The 18589-nt window shown below is 41.3% G+C and overlaps 2 protein-coding genes across 3 annotated transcripts in view; one reads left to right on the plus strand and one right to left on the minus strand.

Annotated features, from left to right (window-relative positions):
• Positions 1–18589, minus strand: part of zc3h12aa (zinc finger CCCH-type containing 12Aa) — a 315343-nt gene that overhangs the window by 130501 nt on the left and 166253 nt on the right. The gene's annotated exons all lie outside the window — the stretch shown is intronic.
• Positions 17241–18589, plus strand: part of grik3 (glutamate ionotropic receptor kainate type subunit 3) — a 109303-nt gene continuing 107954 nt past the window's right edge. The window contains exons 1-2 of one of the 2 annotated variants that reach the window (XM_077526146.1): positions 17241–17581; positions 17661–17809. In XM_077526146.1, coding sequence (XP_077382272.1) covers positions 17701–17809 — 109 coding nt within the window. In that variant the 5' untranslated portion in view covers positions 17241–17581; positions 17661–17700. Of the gene's footprint in view, positions 17810–18589 lie in introns of both variants that reach the window. The other variant, XM_077526147.1, reaches the window with a different exon arrangement.

Consider the following 18589-nt stretch of genomic DNA (forward strand, 5'->3'; position numbering starts at 1 on the left):
GGCTGTTTCTAGCTTATGGGGGCCCTAGGCAAGATGCGGTTTGGGGCCCCTAGTTTGCCAAACTACAATGAAGAGATTCCTAACCCTTTAGATGGCCTCCTAAGATACCACAATCTATTACACTCTATGAGCAAAACAGACTACAGTTAAAATTAAACATCTTACTCTTTACGTCAATAAATAAAACAGCTTTTGAGTGTTTAGAAAAAAAAAAGATAATGCTTATTTAACATCACAGTCTCACACTCATGGGCAGGATCTACTGGGCTATCGAAAACAGGCAGCTGACCATGTAAATATTAATAATAATACATATTTTAGAATTGCTCCTGGAAAGACAAAGCTCACTAGGTTATCTAGCAAATAGACTATTGCAGTAATACTGAATATTAAAATTAATCTTTTTTTTTAAATTAAAAAATTGTAATGTACAGTGTCTCTTTAAAGCTTGTCCCCAATTACAAATTGTCACTTTTAATCATTTTCTACAATAATTTACAGATTATACTAGTTGAACTTGGGGTTGGCCAAGGGAAGGTTAACATCTATAAATGCCCAAGGCTAGCGAGCTGGCTAGCAAAACAAATAAACAAACTTGCTAAAAAAAAATAAAAAATAAAATAAAATGGAGTTTCGCCTCCAACTATCTCCTTTGACCGGTTTTCTTCATAAGTTTTCTTTTTCTTCCATTTCTTTTTATTCCATTACGTCACAGGTGGCGAGATCCGGTCCTCAAGGGCCGCAGTCCTGCAGGTTTTGGATATGTCCCGTCTTCAACAGCTGATTCATGATCAGCTCATCAGCAAGCTCTGCAGAAGCCTGATAACGAGCCTGAAATTGGAATCAGCTGCACTTTGAGTAGGGGAATCTATATAAGCTGCAGGACTCCGGCCCTCAAGGACCGCAGTTTGCCACCCCTGCATTATGGCGTCAGTTTTGTTTAGCACTCTCGCTAACGGGTAGCAGTCAATCATTCTCACACAGTTAGCGACGTATAGGCTACGCCACAAACTGTGTGGCACAAAACAGTTTCTTTTATTTATATCCTATGTTTATTTTTTGTAAGCATAAAAGGAATGTAATGAACAAATATTAGCGACAGATAAGGACAGAACATTTAATCGTCCTCAGGTAAGACTACACATTGAGCTCGGGCGCTCCTGGTGGCTTGGGGGCCCTAGGCAGCTGCCTACTTGGCCTATAGGAAGAAACGGCTATGAGACCAATCATATATCACATAGGTTACTACCAGGCTACAGTTAAACTAGTCAAGTAAAGACCAACCTTTCTGCACAGATTTCCTTTGGGTAGACACCTGGTGTTAGTACTAACTTGCCCATCCCTGACAATATTCAAGTTGTAGAGCTTTATGTCGAAGCAAGAGCTCTGTTGTTTCTAGTAGTATCGGATACAAAATAGCCAAGATAGCTGATCGTAATAGTCATTTTTTTTGCTAGAACTGTTGTTCAAAATTCTTAAAACAATAAGGGATACGACAACACTATAAAAATAAGACCACACATGCTATCCATACCAAATGACGTTAAAGATGATTTTAATCAGCACTATCCATTTTTCGTCAGCACTCTACCAAAAGCACATTCACATTCAATCTTTCTTACATATGTGTCAAAGTGAAAACATCCTTGACTTTGAATAGGACTCTACCATTTGCCTTATGATAAATTATAGATAGTCCCCCTAAATGGTATTATAGTTGATCATAAGGCGACATCGCTCAAGTTTTATATAGAATACACACTGAAGGGTAAATATACTTTATACTTTGCTTGAAAAACACAGAATATATGCAGCCTGCCTGGCAAGGATTTTCTTCAATTTGTGACGGTTTCACTAAGGCGCTGATTGAAACTACAGTGCATCTGCCCAAATCCCCGGCCTCTAATCCCCATAATGCCGCCATATTGTATTGTCATTAACTACTCGGTGGCAAGTAAATACAAATCCTTTCACCTTTCACTTTGCGGCCCCCGTGGATAATTGCTGTATCCATTCTTCCGAAGCTCTCCCGTGGGGACGGCCGAGCAGAGGCGGCGCACAGGAAGCCGGCACACTTGCGTTTGACAGTTTAATATGGCGCTCCGGTGTACACAAGCTCCTCTAGCCTTGTACACATCAGCTATCACTGACAGGACAGACAGTGGCTAATTAGACCTTTGCAACCTCCCACTGGTGAAACACTTTCATGTGTGGTCTAGGATATAATGTTGACGGAAAAGGGAAGCACGGAGAACTTTCTGGAAGATCAACCTACACCACTTTGTCAACAAAATTAGGACGCAAATACAGTGAGAATTAAAAAAAAAAAAAAATTGGTGAAAAATTGTGCCTCAAAGTGGCTTGGAACGATATTGGTCCTGAATACATTAAAAAAAAAAAAAAAAATGCTGATTGAATTTAAACACAGTAGGCTCTGAGTTCGACAGACTTGGGTTATTTAGTGGAGCTCGAGTTCAAAGTAAACATGGTGAAGAGGCATTTACCGTATTTTCATGACTATAAGGCACACCTTCAATGAATGACATATTTTCAAACTTTTACCATATATAAGGCGCACCGCATTATAAGGCACACCACATTATAAGGCGCAGCTTCAATGAATGACATATTTTAAAACTTTTTCCATATATAAGGCGCTACAGTAGAGGCTGGGGGTTACGTTATGCATCCATTAGATGGTGCTGCGCTAAAGGGAATGTCAACAAAACAGTCAGATAGGTCAGTCAAACTTCATTAATAGATTACAAACCAGCTTTCTGACAACTCAATTCACTCCCAAAATGAATAAACAGCTGTTTTATTATTTTCTCTGAGGTAAAGTATTAGTATTAGCTAGCGATCCAAGATGGCGGGATCTTCTGCGCATGCGCGTCACCGATCGTGCAGTGTCACCGATAGTGTCTTGACAGCGAGACCTGTTGCGGCTCAATATTGATCCATATATAAGGCATACTGGATTATAAGGCGCATGGTCAGCTTTTGAAAAAACTGAAGGCTTCTTAAAGGGAGCATTCAGATTTTTTTGACATGAATCTCTATTTCATCCTCACCTCCAGTGTGTGCGATCAGCACTGACTTACCCCTGACAGCATTCTGTGACACGAGTTCTGGTCCGATTTTGTTCGAGAGGACAGTAGTCCGACAAGTTGGCTTGGGTCACGGAAATAAAGTGTTTTTCTTCTAAAAACAATTTGTGTTCAAGAGTGATACATTTGCATCACTAAACTAACTATCTATCTATCTATCTATCTGTCTGTCTGTCTGTCTGTCTATCAGCTGCATGTGGGGCGCCGCGCAGTGATACGAACGAACAGAAAAATAGTGCCCAGCGGTAATGGCGTCTGACTTTTTTTCAGAAGGGAGTTTAGTGATGCAAATGTATCACTCTTTTTAACACAAATTGTTTTTAGAAGAAAAATGCTTTATGTTCGTAACCCCAGCCAGCTTGCTGGACTATTTTCCTCTCATCCAACACCGGACCAGAACTCGTGTCACAGAATGCTGTCAGGGGTAAGTCAGTGATGATCGCACACACTGGAGGTGAGGATGAAATAGAGATTCATGTCAAAAAATCCAAACTATCCCTTTAACTAATTTTGTACTGTATGCATACAAGTGAGAAAGCTAAATAAATTCTTCATAAATATGTCCCCTTTAACATTCCACTGCACATTTTAAAGAACTACTAGATAATGTTGTAGTCAGATGAGTTCATCATAATCTTTTGTGAGTACTTGAAACAACATTACCTTCAAGGTACGTGGTATGAAAACACTGTGTGCCTCGTTTAAAGAGGCGTCTAATAAAAATTTATATTCTCATCAGGTCACTCCTCCACATTGCCTACACAAATAAGTAAAGCAGGCACTCTCAGTCACATTATTTCCCGTAGGACCTTTACAGGATGCCACCAGCAGCATTATAGGTTAATTAATCCCCGAGAGACAGGTGCACAGTGAGCATCTTCAGTCATACTTACGTAGCACCGGAGCAGAATTAATAAATTTCAAAAGTTATGAAGCATCTGCGGTGGCTCTGGTGTATGTAAAAAAACAACAACAACAAAAAACAAAACGAGTCTCCATCTGTCTTCTGGAATAATCCCTGCAATAATAACAAACCGGCATTGTTATAGTTGCAGTTAATAACCCTGCAGCCTATACAAGACAATTAATTTTCAATGTTGTTTTATTAATAAGATAAAGCGCTGCATAATTTCTCAGCGCAAGACACATTAACACATTCAGTGTTTATCCAGCTGGCCTCTTTTGAATATCTACTCTGATTCGGAGGTGTTAGAATCGATGTAAAACATTGAGCGTGTTGATGAACGTGATCTGAGGTGAGCTAGCGAAGAGATTAAAAAAAAAAAAAAAAAAATCACACGCCGTGATCCCTCGGATTGACTCCTGTGTGTCGATATATGCAAATGTCATTTGTAGCTTCCATGCAGGAACAAGATCTCTGATTAGGACAGTAGGAGTGATTAGAAGCCAGGTTGACCCTCGTCCCACAGAGACTACAGACATTCCACTATCTGGTTGCTGCTGATTTGTAGCTTATTTGGCATAGCGCTGGCATCGGGCCAAAACCTTGTACCTCCAAAATGGTCACTTTTCAGGATATCCCAAAAACGACATGGTTTTTCAACCATTAACATTGCATCATCAAAGAGAACAAGCCATTTTCAACACTTTACACAACACCTACACATGTGCACTGACCAAAAGTATAGATTCTTGAATAAAAATGTGAAATTTACTCAATTGTGACCTCCGAGGTTTCGGACAGCCCGACGCCAGCAATAGGGAAAATTAATAGGAAGGTACTATTAGGTACTCATAAATTGTGGCGTGGTCGCTTCTAAAAACCAAAGCACCAAGACGTCCTCTTTCAGTAAACTCTTTAGGGTTCTCATCATGCCTGCCAGTCCTCAACCAGGGCCGCATTGCTCACAAACAGTCAGTCAAGCCGAGCGTTTACCGAAGTCGCACAACAACATGTACAGATTTTGGAACTCGGTGCCCACAAAAGACGCATTTCATTATTAGGCGGACGTCGATTTTTGAGAAAATTCAAGACTTTTAAGTGCGCCTTTGTCATGTCTGGGGTCACACCTGCGTTAAGTTTGAGTTCATGACCTGTTAAGTTTGGGTTCATGACCGTGAGGTCAAGTGTCTGTTTTGAACTGATGTAACCATCAACTGGTTTCAACTGGAAAAACGCTACGTGATGTCAAAACCTATGTGATGTCATGAGCTTTGTGATGTCCATCTTTACTCCTTTACTTAGTCACAACCAATCAGATTGATTCACTGTCTGTAGTAGCGTTCTGAGAAGTGTGTATGTGTTTGTCGGATTATTACCACTGTTCCTGTGTGCAGCTCTTTGTTTCTCACCTCTCGATGTGAATAAATAGTTAAAATCTTATTTGTGTCTGCGCTTTGGGATCCAACCTCCAGTACATAACAGCCTTATGGCCATAAAAATACGCTATCTAATGTATGAAATGTATAACGACTCTAGTGTAGCCCAATATAGCAGAATAAGAGTACACATCAGCTCAAGTAAAAAGTATTATGTGGTAAAACTACTCTTAGGAGTACATTTTCAAAAACTCATTACTACCCACCTCTCGGACAAATAAAGTGTCACTAGTACCGTACTAATGACACTTACTGTGTCAGAGTTGTTCTTTTCTTTTCTTTTTTTGCTGGAAAACTGTGAGGGAATAAATCCTCTGCAAATGATTTTGTTTAATTATTTTTGGAAGTACCAATGTGGAGTGAATAGTTTGTTGTGTTGTTATGCTGTTCAAACGTAGTGCAATGTTTTTCAAATTTATTGGTAAAGTCAGTCAAACAGGGCGGTACGGTGAATGTGTGGTTAGCACGTCCGCCTCCCAGTTCTGAGGACTCGGGTTCGAGTCCAGGCTCCGGCTTTCCTGGGTGGAGTTTGCATGTTCTCCCCGTGCCTGCGTGGGTCTTCTCTGGGTACTCCGGTCTCCTCCCACATTCCAAAGATATGCATGGCAGGTTAATTGGGTGCTCTGAATTGTCCCTAGGTGTGCTTGTGAGTGTGGATGGTTGTTCGTCTCTGTGTGCCCTGTGATTGGCTAGCAACCAGTTCAGGGTGTACACCGCCTACTGCCCAAAGCCAGATGAGATAGGCTCCAGCACCCCCAAGACCCTTGTGAGGAATAAGCGGTCAAGAAAATGGATGGATGGATGGAAGTCAGTCAAACATATTGGTAAAATGTAGGCTAAATGCTAAAAGCATTACATTTTTTCCCCATAATGACAATGGGTATTGACATGCACATGTGCAATTGTGGCATTACCATGCGGCATTGTGGGAAAATACTGCGTGGCATTCTTGGAAAAAATGTCTTTAGCATGTGGCCTACATTTTACGGGGACGTTTGAACGATAATGTTATTAATACGTTCAAGCGACTTTACCAAGACGATGGATGGATGGGATGGATGGATGGATGGCAAAATATATTGAATACAGGGCAGAACCAAAATAAATGTCAATTTGAATCCTATGTAGAACTTCAAATTGAATCAGTCTATATCTAAAGTCGACTGAACAAGTCTGCATGCTAGAAAGTCCATAGCTTGTCCAAAACGTCACCAAATGGCTCCTCAGCCCAAGCCCCTCTGAAATACAGTAGTTTGTGTCTACAGTAAAATTTTTAAATTATTACTAAAGTGAGGGATCAAATGTTTTACGTTTGTCTGTAGATTTTGTTACATTTTTTGACTGAAGGGTGATCCTAGGGGGGATTGTTGCTCCAGCGCACCTGTGAGAGAATTGCCACTGGTTTGGTTTCCGCTCCGCTGCACACTCATCTGCTTCTATGATGATGGACAGCGTACACACACCTTTATCTCCAGGGGGAGCGCCGACGCGGGGGCACGGGCCGTACAAGACATAAATGATCCGAGGCGCCCGAGGAATACGTTACAACTGGCTTGTTCATTCATGTCTGTCGGCACGCGACTTCTCGTCTACTCGGTCTTCGGAATCCTCCTGGAATAAAGCTTCGACAAACTCAACACTCTAGTTAATCCCGGCAGATTGATAAACACGTTTTCGCCATTTAGAGACACGGGCCCTCATCATTCAGGATTTAAGTGGAGGCATTCGTTCAAGAGGGCATGGCTACGATGTAATTAAAAGTTTTTCCAGAGGTAAGGACTGCTGAGGGGTGCAATTACTCCACAGTGACAATACGATAACGCCAATGTCTGCTCAACACTGCTTAGCACACCCAATTCCTACAGATTTGCAATTAGCGATGCGCTAATGGGTTGCCAGGGACTATCAGGCTGGGACGCACAATGTAGCTGTCATATGGGAAGGATTTTTGTCGACACTCTGGCCAATTTTATCAGTACTATATTTATGCCTCATGTTCAATCTTCTTCAATAAAATGGATAGTACATCACTGTCAAAGAGATAACACTAATGGGTTTAATATAATTGCTTGGATTTGAATGGTGTCCAACATAAACTGATGAAAAGCCTGATTGGTCAAGAGTTTTAGTCGGCACTCTAACCATTTCCCAAGTTTCACGAGTTTTCATGCATGGTTAGACCTTCAAAATCGGCGTTGTTTTATTGGCGAACGGTGCATTGCCACGGCAACAGTGTTTTGCGAAACCTCACATTGAGTTTCAACATCACGAAGGCCAAAACACTCTTCAAGGTCAGCTTGTTAGAAGAGTTTAGTGAGCACTCTAGCCATTTTCTTCATCTGCACTGTACTAGTTATCATTTGGATTCAACATTATGTCAGTGATGATACATGCTACAGCTAGTCATGTTAGCGTAAGTCAAATATTGTTCGTTAGCGCTCAAGTCAACAGAACTCAGTTGTAATTCACAATCCAGCTTCTGCAAATGTTGAGTCATGACACCTACACGTTTGAAGGAACAACACTGTGGATTTTAAATCAAATGAATCTAAATGTCTGCCGAGCCCTTTTTGGGCCACAAATCCTTACAGATTCGCCTGACTGTCGGGCCAGAAACGTACAAGCGCTTTAAACTGCAAGCCAGTGCGACCTGTCTGAAATACACGACTGCCAAACATGAATTATGAAGTTGACATCAAAAGCAACACACCTCAAGGTCCCTTCCAACACCCAAAATAAACAACCCAGACTTCATTTTCAGACCTGTCTGCTAACAGTCTGACAAGCGCATGAAGTGAAATCAATGAGGTAGCCATGAGAGGCTGATCATACACAATAAAGTGTGACAGACGGGGCTAAAAACACCCTGCTAACACCTGCGCTTTCATGCTACTCACTTAATGTTGCCGGGGATCTTTTAATGGGCCATTGATTTGAGCACAAGCCCATGAAAACATGGTGGAAATGCACCGCGTACTATTTATAACCAGACTCGACTGCAATGCACGCTGGATATAATTAATTTCTTATTGTTTGTGTTAGACAAGGTCGTCAGGGTTAATTGAGTCTTACCTCAAGATATGGGCTAGGAGCCATGCATGGGGACTTTACTGTATATTAATTTTAATTAATATAAAAGGAGCAAGCAGCCAGCCTGGCCAAGCCTAATGATGTGCAAATGCTGTGTAAACAACAACAAAAGGCGCACCGCTATCAACTCGCATAGCTTCAAATCATACCGCTGCCCCTCTTCCATCACTGACAGATGGGCCACTTGTGTGAGTATGAAAAGCAAAGCCTTGTGGGTAATGAAAGATGTGTCACCACAAAGGCCCCTCACGTTGGCTCCATTTAAAGGGCTCCAGATAGTGAGCATGCTTATGGATGCATCGCCTTTGGCCTTTTCCATAAGTCTAAATCCAGAATTAGAAGAATGTTTGGGGCTCAGCAGATTCTCGAGCCAAAGCGATACTTTGAATTAAGATCGGCACAGTGACAAGAACCACCGTATAAAGAAAAGTCAACAATCTGTATGAGTTCATCAACGTTGAGACGGTGTAAGTCCGTTCTTGGTGGCAAGATGGCCATATTTATTGGTAGTGTGTAGGGATGTCTCGATCATTTATTTTATTTTTTACCCGAGTCTGACTGACCTGCATTAAAGAGTAAGTCAACCCCCCCCCCCCCTTTTTTTGGGGGGGGGGGGGGGGGGATAATATGTTCTATGCAGCCCCATTAGTCTAATTATGGCATTCTGATTAACTCATTCACTCCGAGCCATTTTTACTGAAGCAACTTCCTTTGATCCCGGCTGTTTTACTGGAATTTGACTGATTTTGCAGGGCCCACAGAATATTAAAACATATGTATATATATATATGTATATATATATATATATATATATATATATATATATATATATATATATATATATAACATGGAACATGCCAAAAGAAAGATTAACATCTCTTCTTTCATCAGCCAAAAAAAAAAAAAGTATATTTGTATCTGTTTCCGTTTTGCAGCAATTCGCATTACAATATAGCTAAGTTTCATCAATATTCACATTCCTGCTGAATACATTGACAAAAAGAGCTTGTTGCAACATCGCCCTGGCTGATATCTTATACTCTGCTGCCACCTGCTGGCTGTTTTTTTTGTTTTTTTTAACCACCTTTAAGCCACACATTTTGGGAGGGAATGAAAATGTGTTAAAATATATTTACATGTTTTTAGGATAGAATGAGTTAATATTGTGTTAGTGGAATATGAGTTAAGCCGCAAAATCCAGCTGGTTTTATTCATTAGGGGGCGTCCATTTTGCCACTTGCTGTCGACTGAAGATGACAACCAATCACAATGCAGATTCAGAAAACAGGTGAGCTCTAATTGGTTGTTGCCTGAACAACATTGATGTCATCTTCAGTCGATACGATAGCAAGTGGCAAAATGGCCGCCCCCTGAGATGGATAAAAACGGCTGTATTTTGCTGCATAACTCATAGTCTGCAAATGTAATATTAATCAGAATGTCATGTTTAGACTAGTGAGGTCACACATAACATATTTACAAGAAATGTTTCAGGTTGTCTTCCACTTTCACAAAAAAAACAAACAAAAAAAACTGTTAGAACTGACAAAGTGGGAGTTTCTGAATCTGTGGCTGCGGGACTTTCCCCCCCAGTGTGTACAAACTGCTCGACAATTTGAAGCTGGCGTCCTGTAGTTACCGAAGATATATGACAGGCGTGATATGGACGATAGCTGTAATAATTCAGTTGATAGATCAGGCCGGTCAGGAATCTATTATGACTCCATCCCGCTCTCATCTATATCCAGTGGCTGCAGCCCGCTAGCAGTCGTTTTCCATCTCGCAGACTGTCTGGATGACTGATCAGCATTGTGATGGTCTTCCACCGCCTGCGAACGCACCACCGCCACATACATCAGCCGAGTCGCATACATCGAGCGGCCTCGCAAGCAGTGTTGCCACAGTTACCTTGAAAAAGTAACTTAGTTACTTTACTGATTACTTGGTTTTAAAAGTAACTAAATTGCGTTACTGATTACTTGATTTTAAAAGTAACTAAGTTAGATTAAAAGTTACTTTTTTAGTTACTTTCAGCAGCTGCCGATAACACCATCTCAACATAAAAATAATGCAGTAGAAACGGAGTTCCAAATACTTTATTGAAAGTGCATTTTTAACATGAAAATAAAGGTTTTTTTTTATGAAAAACAAAATAGGCAGTCTCTCTTGACTTCTTGTAACGTAAATACTTTTTATAAAACAAAAAATAAAAATCTATCCAGGTTGAAAATGAAAATCCCCTAAATTCCTCTATTGTTTGTTTGTTCCGCTATTCCAGTGTGTACACATGTATCAGTTTAAATATTTATTAGTAGTTATTGACAGTTATAATTGTTTTTTGGTTTGTTTGTTTTTTCTCTTCAAAATAAGGATCAGGAAAACAAAAGGTTGATAATTTAATGTTAAATATAAATATTTAACCTTTAGAAAGACACCAACACAATTAAACAGAATATTTGCACATTGTGAAGTATTTCAGAAACATAAATTTAAGACATGAAATAAACCTACCGTCCAGCCAAAAGAAATATGAAGCCACCTTATGGAACAATAAATCTATCAAACACAGTTTAACCACTTAATATATGCAAAAATATTTCCAAAAGTTCATTTCCCTTTTTAATCAACAATTTTTGTATTTAACAATTTTTTTTTCTCTTGTCATCACTTTCATTTTTGGTTAATGTATGACATCTTTTTTTGTTTTTTTAATCTGAGACACGATGATGACCACAGAATCACTACTGTTTATATTTTGTTTTTTGGGCTGTCGTAATCGCGGGCACGTCTCAGTTCTCCTATCTGCTGCTCATGCTAGTTGTAGACATTGACAGAGAGCCACAAACTGAGAAATGAGATACTTGCAGTGTGCTTTTAGCTTAGCTGGTGTGTTGGCTGTGGGACATACCTGTGTGGTTTGAATCCATGCATTGGATCGTCACGGGAGTTATTCTTTTTGCCTCGCGCGCAGTACCAACGCCGGCCCGGGACATACAAGTGCACCGAGAGGACTCGATAGCCATGGGAAATACCGAGATGTACGGCACCGGCTTCTGCTAACTGTCTCCATTTGTATGTTGTCACTCGTTGCGCGCGCGCGCGCCGTGTCGCGAGCACGGAAACACGGAAGTAGCTTGAATGGTGATGCTACTGAAATGTAAACAAAACAAGTAGAGCACGGCGCAGAACTCTTGCTATTGTTATGAAAACCATAAAGCCTCACTCGCAACCGATACGGTCGTTTTGCTCCCCTTGACGAACGATGATGGTTCGGTCGAATCGTTTTTTTGTTCCACCCCTACTGATAACGTAACTTGTCTGACGTCACTCCCCCTGGCGAGAGGGCGGAGACGACCTCATCCCATAATGCTTCACGGACCAGTTGAGGATGGAAATAAATTATTTTTTTTTACCACTTTTATGGTCCATAATGCACACTTTTTTTGTTGTGTTGTGTGCCTGTTGGTTAATAAAACTAGTAGTAAAAGTATCATCACTTTTGTTTTGAATGTGCAAACCATTCATGACCAGACCATGGCTGAATTCAGTGTGGTGATCAATGACTTCTGCCTCATCTTCGTAGTTAGCAGTAGTTGTTTGTGACTGTTACAACAGTGAGATAGTTTGCCTTCTTCATGAAAATGTGGAGTAACGCATTGATTCTCTGGACAGTAACTTTAATCAGACTACTTTGTAGAATAAAGTAACGCGTTAGACTATTAGTTACTTTAGAAAGCAACTTTTTTGAGTAACGCGTTACTAAGTAACGCGTTACCGGCAACACTGCTCGCAAGCCCGCGCCGAGCGCCATTAAACGTCGCAATCAGCGCCCGAATTGGGCCAATTCCTCATAACCTTGTCTGCTCGCGGCACCTCGCATTGAATCATAAGGCCGCTTCGGGCTGTTCCAATCTGTCAGCGCAAGCGGCGACATGGTCGCCCCGCGCGGCTGAAGAGGCGGAATTGACATTTAATTATCTGCGCGCGACCACCAAAAAAACAAAAAAAAGCCGCGTGGATATTGTGGAGGCGATGTAGTGGAGTGACCACAAAAGCCTGGGACGATGTATGGATGAGCGGCAATTACGAGACACTGCTGGCTGTGAAACGTTTTAATTCCAAGGAGGTGTCACTGAAACAAAGAACCGACTTGAGTGTACTTCATTGAAGTCCACAAATACGGAAGACTAGTTTTGAACCGTTGTCAGCTTCCAGATCAACGCAAGTGTCAACTTGTTTGAAAAGTTGTCTTCTTGTGCGGCGTCACAGAGACAAAAAGAAGACGTCACATTTATAAGATGTGCTTCTTGCTGTGACTCTGTAATGTTTTATCCATTGTGATCTGAGTAACAAACATTGAAAACAATGAAAAGTCGTGAGAAAGACATTTCACATTGCATGTTAGCATTAAGCTAACCAGATGAAATGATGTTCAGCTTGAGCATTTTGGTGTTCAAATATACAATATTTAATTGTCTTTTGATTCATGGCTCAGTTTTACAGTGAACTTCAGCTGGAAGTGACAATTAAACATCTTGCTTGAAGCAAGCACGCATTGCCTATTACCGGTAACTGTGCGAGCAAGTGAGAGCGAGCAGGCACTAATACTTTAAAAGTGTGTGTTTTTATATGTTTAAAGTGTGTGGAACAAGTCAAACTAATTACAAATGTTTTTATATCACGGATTTTGACTAAATGTTTTGACTAAACGTTTTGACTAAATGTTCATGACTAAACGTTCCTGTCCGTTTTCCATGGGACACATTAGCATGTGGATTTGACTAACGCTTTGCAACTGCTCCCAAGTCGACTGTGATGGGTGTAGTATGTTATTTATTTATTTATTTGTCAAGAAAAAAGTAGGTCCGTTTTTTTTAGGTACCTCAGTTCATGAGCATTCAAATGTGTTAAGTTGTGCCACCAGCCCAGAATTCTAGCTCACTGGTAGTGCTCTGCACTCTCAAACTGGAAAAGTGGCTGTGGAGTGGGTTTGACCACCCCCCCAATTTTTATTTTTTTATTTTATTTTTCTTACTTTTCTATCCATTCAGAGGCATGCATTATAATGTATGACGTGTGGGTAAACTTTGAGTATCATTTAAGTATCTCAAGGCCAGGCCGATTGGCCTTTTTGTTTTGGTCACCCTACAGTATTTCATTTTGTAAGTACCTCTCCCTCAGTTTTGAAAAATAATTTGCACTGACTCTTCAATTTTTGGCTCTTCTATTCGGACTTCTTTGTACTTTTCTTGACAAGTGCGTCTAAATCAATGACAAAAATGTTTTTCAGGTTGCATTTTTTTTTTTTTTTTTTTTAAGAGCAGACTGAATAGCAGCAATTTTCCCTTTGGAATAATTGCAAAACCTGGCGCTGCGTCTTCATCTGGGCCGCCGTACACGAGTAAATGAGCAGGCTCTGAAAGGTACCGCGTGGAAATTGATCGTCTTCTATTCTCCTCACAAAAATAAACAAAATGTGCCGATTGATCCGGCTCAACTATGTACTCATCTTGTCAGCATTTCCAGCTCACACAATGGAGACGCCATGTTTCTGGGGCCATTAGTTATGACCACCTTGCCAGATGAGACATCGATCTCCGGCCCCCTTTTGTAAAAGTGATAGCAATCATTTCAGAGAGAGCAAGGTGTTGTTATATGTGGATTCGGTCGGTTCACGACGGGCGCATCCAACATTCAGCTGACACCAGACTTGTTGTTGTTCCTTCTCTCTCATTATCAGAAATTAGACCGCACCATTGTGAAACAGAAAGATCCAAAAGTTGCACAAATTTGGAGTTCACCAAAAATGTTCCTGTTAAAATATACACTTGTGAAACTTTGGCTTGTGGAAATCTAAAACAGTCCTTTAATCTTTTAATCAGTTATCTGGACTTTTTGCCTGGATAAAGAACTGAACACTAGGCTCCCATCTCCACCCTCCTCCCGGCATTTTTCCACAGTGACCTTCAAGGTTGTCTCCACGGTAATGAGACGATATGCCTGGTGCATCCGTGGGGGAAACTGATACGCATATATACCTTTGGGAGCATGACTCCAGACTTTTTTTCTTCACTCTCCCTCACACCTTCTGCTCTTATCTAAGATCTCAGGAGCTTGTTAGCGAGTACCGACAGGTCTTCATGTTCATGGTCTTTTTCATGTTTCTTGGATGGGTTGAGCCTGTTAAATGAAATTCCGTTGCTCGGTACTTGTGCATGTGCAATGACAATAAAGATATTCCATTCCATCCCCGTCACTTTATCTGTGTGTTTGGCCAACACCGTTTGTGTGAGGGTGCAGTCCAGCATCCGTCCATAGAGGGCACCCACGGACCCCCCCCCCCAGAATGTCTGCCCTGCTCCAGTTGTGTACATTTTTGCGCCTGAAAGAGCAGCGAGTCAATGAATCTCGATAATGCGAGAGTCGGGCCACATAACTCACGTTGATAGTCGTTACATTGTGCCAAGAGGCAATAAATCTGGTCTGGGTTGGGGTGCGGGGGGGGGGGGGGCATGAATATGCAACGGCAGTCAGTCTGGCTTGTTCCCGCTTGCATGATACACACTCCCCCCACCTCACTCCACCTCCGCCTTCCAAACAGAGGAATAAAGGCAATGAGCCGCGACGCTATCTCATCAATGATGTTCTGCTAAGCGCAGAGATTGAATTGTGCCATTGTTTTGTTAGACTGCCTGTCATAATTGCAAATCATAACATTCAAAAATATCAATTGCCGCATTAGGTGGGATATAAAGTGAGTCCATTATGTTTATTCACTCGACTGTTGTATCAATGCATGGATGGATGACAGCGATAGGATGGACACATGTTGGAAGGATTAATGGAGATGTGGTTGAATTGGGAAAGATGGATGGATGATAGATAGATAGATAGATAGATAGATAGATAGATAGATAGATAGATAGATAGATAGATAGATAGATAGATAGATAGTCTGTTCTATTGTATTATACACAATTAACCCCGCCCCCCCAAAAATGGTAACAGCAAGCTTCACAATATCAAACACCTAATTGGCAGAGAGCCAACAGTTCTTGAAAAAAAAGAAGCCTTGTGTGTGCTTTAAGTTAAGAGAATTACAGGTCATTGTTTGCCTTATGAAAGTCCTATACATAGTAAATTCTGTAGAGTAAATTTGACACTTTAGAGTGGGACCAAATAGACTCAGTTTTAGAGTAATATTTACACTTGGAAGACAGTAAAATAAAGAATTGGAAACAAATAAAAGTGACTCAAGGGTGGAGGAACGAACTCACGACCTCCGATCTCCCCTGAGACACACAGCTCCTGCTTTCTGCCAGTATATTGCTCATGTCAGCTGCAGCTGATTTCATGATTGCATGGAATCTTCCTAACTCCAAGAGACCAAAAATGATGTCTTTGGTCTCTTGGAGAAAAGCAAACAGTAGGAAGGGCATAGCTCAAGTGGTAGTGTGGCAGTCTCCCAAGCTGAAGGTCATCAGTTTGTTCCTCAACCCTTTTTTTTCCCCCATTTATTTTATTTTACTCTCTTCCTCATGTAAATCTTAGCCTACTTGATAACTGAGGCTATTCGGTCCCTCTCTAAATAGAGTCGCATTTACTCTACATAATTTACTGTGTAGCATAATCCTAATGCACAATACAAAAGTAAACCTTTAGACCAGTGGTGTCATGTGCTGGAGGTTGGATCCCAAAGCGCAGAAACAAATAAGGTTTTAACTATTTATTCACATCGAGAGGCGTAGACCAAACTTGACTAGACGAGAAACAAAGAGAGTTGCACAGAGGGACAGAAAGCAATAATCCGGCAAACACACACAATTCTCAGACTGCTACGACAGACAGCGAATCGATTTGATTGGTTGTGGCTAAGTAAGGGATTAAAGATTGACATCACAAAGCTCATGACAACATATAGCATAAAACCAGTTGAAACATCACAGAGCGTCTATCCAGTTGAAACAGATGATGGTGACATCAGTTCAAAACAGACACTTGACCTCATGGTCATGAACCCAAACTTAACCCTGGGGTGACCCCAGATATGACAAGCGGATCCCAACCTTTTTTTTTTTTTTAAATTGACCTCCAACACTTTCTGTGCAGTGGGTGGGTACCCCCCAATTCTATGTTGATGATACTCCAAAAGTAGACCATAACATAACTGATTTAATGAAACAATATTATCTTCTATAATTTGTATAACATTGAAAATAAAAATACATATTAAAATAAAAATGAATACTATCATCGCAATGGGTATTGAATTAAAGCATGAAAACATGATGCAACATATGCATTTTATTTATTATTTATTTATTTGTTTATTTATTTATTTTTGCAGCACAAAACTGTCACGCTGTTTTTCTTAATAAAAATGTATTTCGTGTTGGTGTTTTGGGGGGATGGAACTGATTCAATTCATTTCAGTTGAGAAAAATGCCCAAAGTGGAGCGCATTGGATCAAATGTGATTTTTTTTTTTTTTTTTTTAAATAAAATTACATTAACTTTGTCAACAACAAGCAGCAAATAGCAGCGGCTTCCCTTCCTCTCTCCCCACTTTACGCGACCATGACGCGCACCCACGGCTGAGTGGACTTCCCCACGTTTCTCTTCTCTCTCTCTCTCTCTCCATCTGCGCCACTCGCCCTTGGCACGCGCAATCACGCATCACGCACGCGTGCACGTTCACCGGACCACCTGCAGCCTCACGGCCGCGCATTGACGCTCCGTGCGCGCGCAAACCGAACCGAAGAGGAGGCGCTTTTCTTTTTTCTTTCTCCCCCCTCTTCCTGCGTGTCCTCGTCCACCTGCGCGTCGCGGAACACCAGTTCAGACCTTTGAGGAGCGCCGGACCTGGCTGGATCACTGGTTAAGTTCCGCAAGGGGCGCGAGAGTGTGCGCAAAGCGAGCAGTTCACGATTGGAGTGGACGCAGACGCGGTGGAGTCGAGTGGGGCTTGTTTTCACCCCCCCCCTTTCCCTCTCCCTGATTCGAACCTAATCGAAGCACGTTTTGGACAAGATGCTGCAACAGCGAGTATGAGAGGAGACTTTGGTCGCGATGCCACTTGGGTCCTGATGCGCAATTCCTAAGTGCTCTTTTTTTTTTTTTCTAGACTTGAAAAGGGAAAAGGTGGGTCGGGTGACTTTACAAGCATGCGGCACACTTGGCGCTTTGGGACTACTTTGGAATACTGGACGTGGCTGCTTGCGTGTCTCATGTGGATTCGATACTCGCGCGGGATGCCTCACGTCATCCGAATAGGTGAGTTGGGCTTTTATTGAAGATCGTCACCATTCAATTATCCTGCATGTCATGACATCGCTGGCTCGAAAGCAACAGGAAGTCATTACATCACTTAAGTGCCGCAATGTGACCTCCCCAATGAACGACGAAGTTTCCCACCCATCACAAGTGTTTTGAGGTGTGTGGAAATTAAATCCCGATAAATCAAACGCACAGCTGGACAACTCCAAACCTACAAGCGAGTCAGCTTTGCACGTCCCTGCCATCACTCAACGAGGTACAGAATGTGACCATTGCTGTGACAGCAGGGATCGATATGTGTTGTTTTCTGGGTCCCTCCGGGTCAAAAAATAAATAAATAAATAAAAATTGTGGTTGATATTTGTTGGCCAGGAAAGTAACAAACTGCACGAGTGGAAGCAGCACAATAATGACTGTTTTGTTCCTAATTGTTTTCCAGATGTCACATTGTCAACATCCTGCATATGCAGTAAGATTTTTTTTTGTAGTCTTGAAAGTGAGGCAGATATTACAAATCATATCCCAAATCAGTGATTTGATTCATGACCATCAGAATCATGAATTTATCACAAAAATAAATAAATAATCAATTTATAATGTGAAGTAGGCTACTGTGCGATTTGGATTTTACAAAATCTCAATTAAAAGTTGAACTCTAACAGGCCAGACTTCACTCCCATATGTATAAAACTTGTGCTAATTCCCCCCCCCCCCCCCCCCCCCCCAAAAAAAAAAAAAAAATCAGCACATGCAGTGAGCATGATGTCGCTGTCACGC

Source organism: Festucalex cinctus, chromosome 7 (genome assembly GCF_051991245.1).
Source record: "Festucalex cinctus isolate MCC-2025b chromosome 7, RoL_Fcin_1.0, whole genome shotgun sequence".
Lineage (NCBI taxonomy): Eukaryota > Metazoa > Chordata > Actinopteri > Syngnathiformes > Syngnathidae > Festucalex > Festucalex cinctus.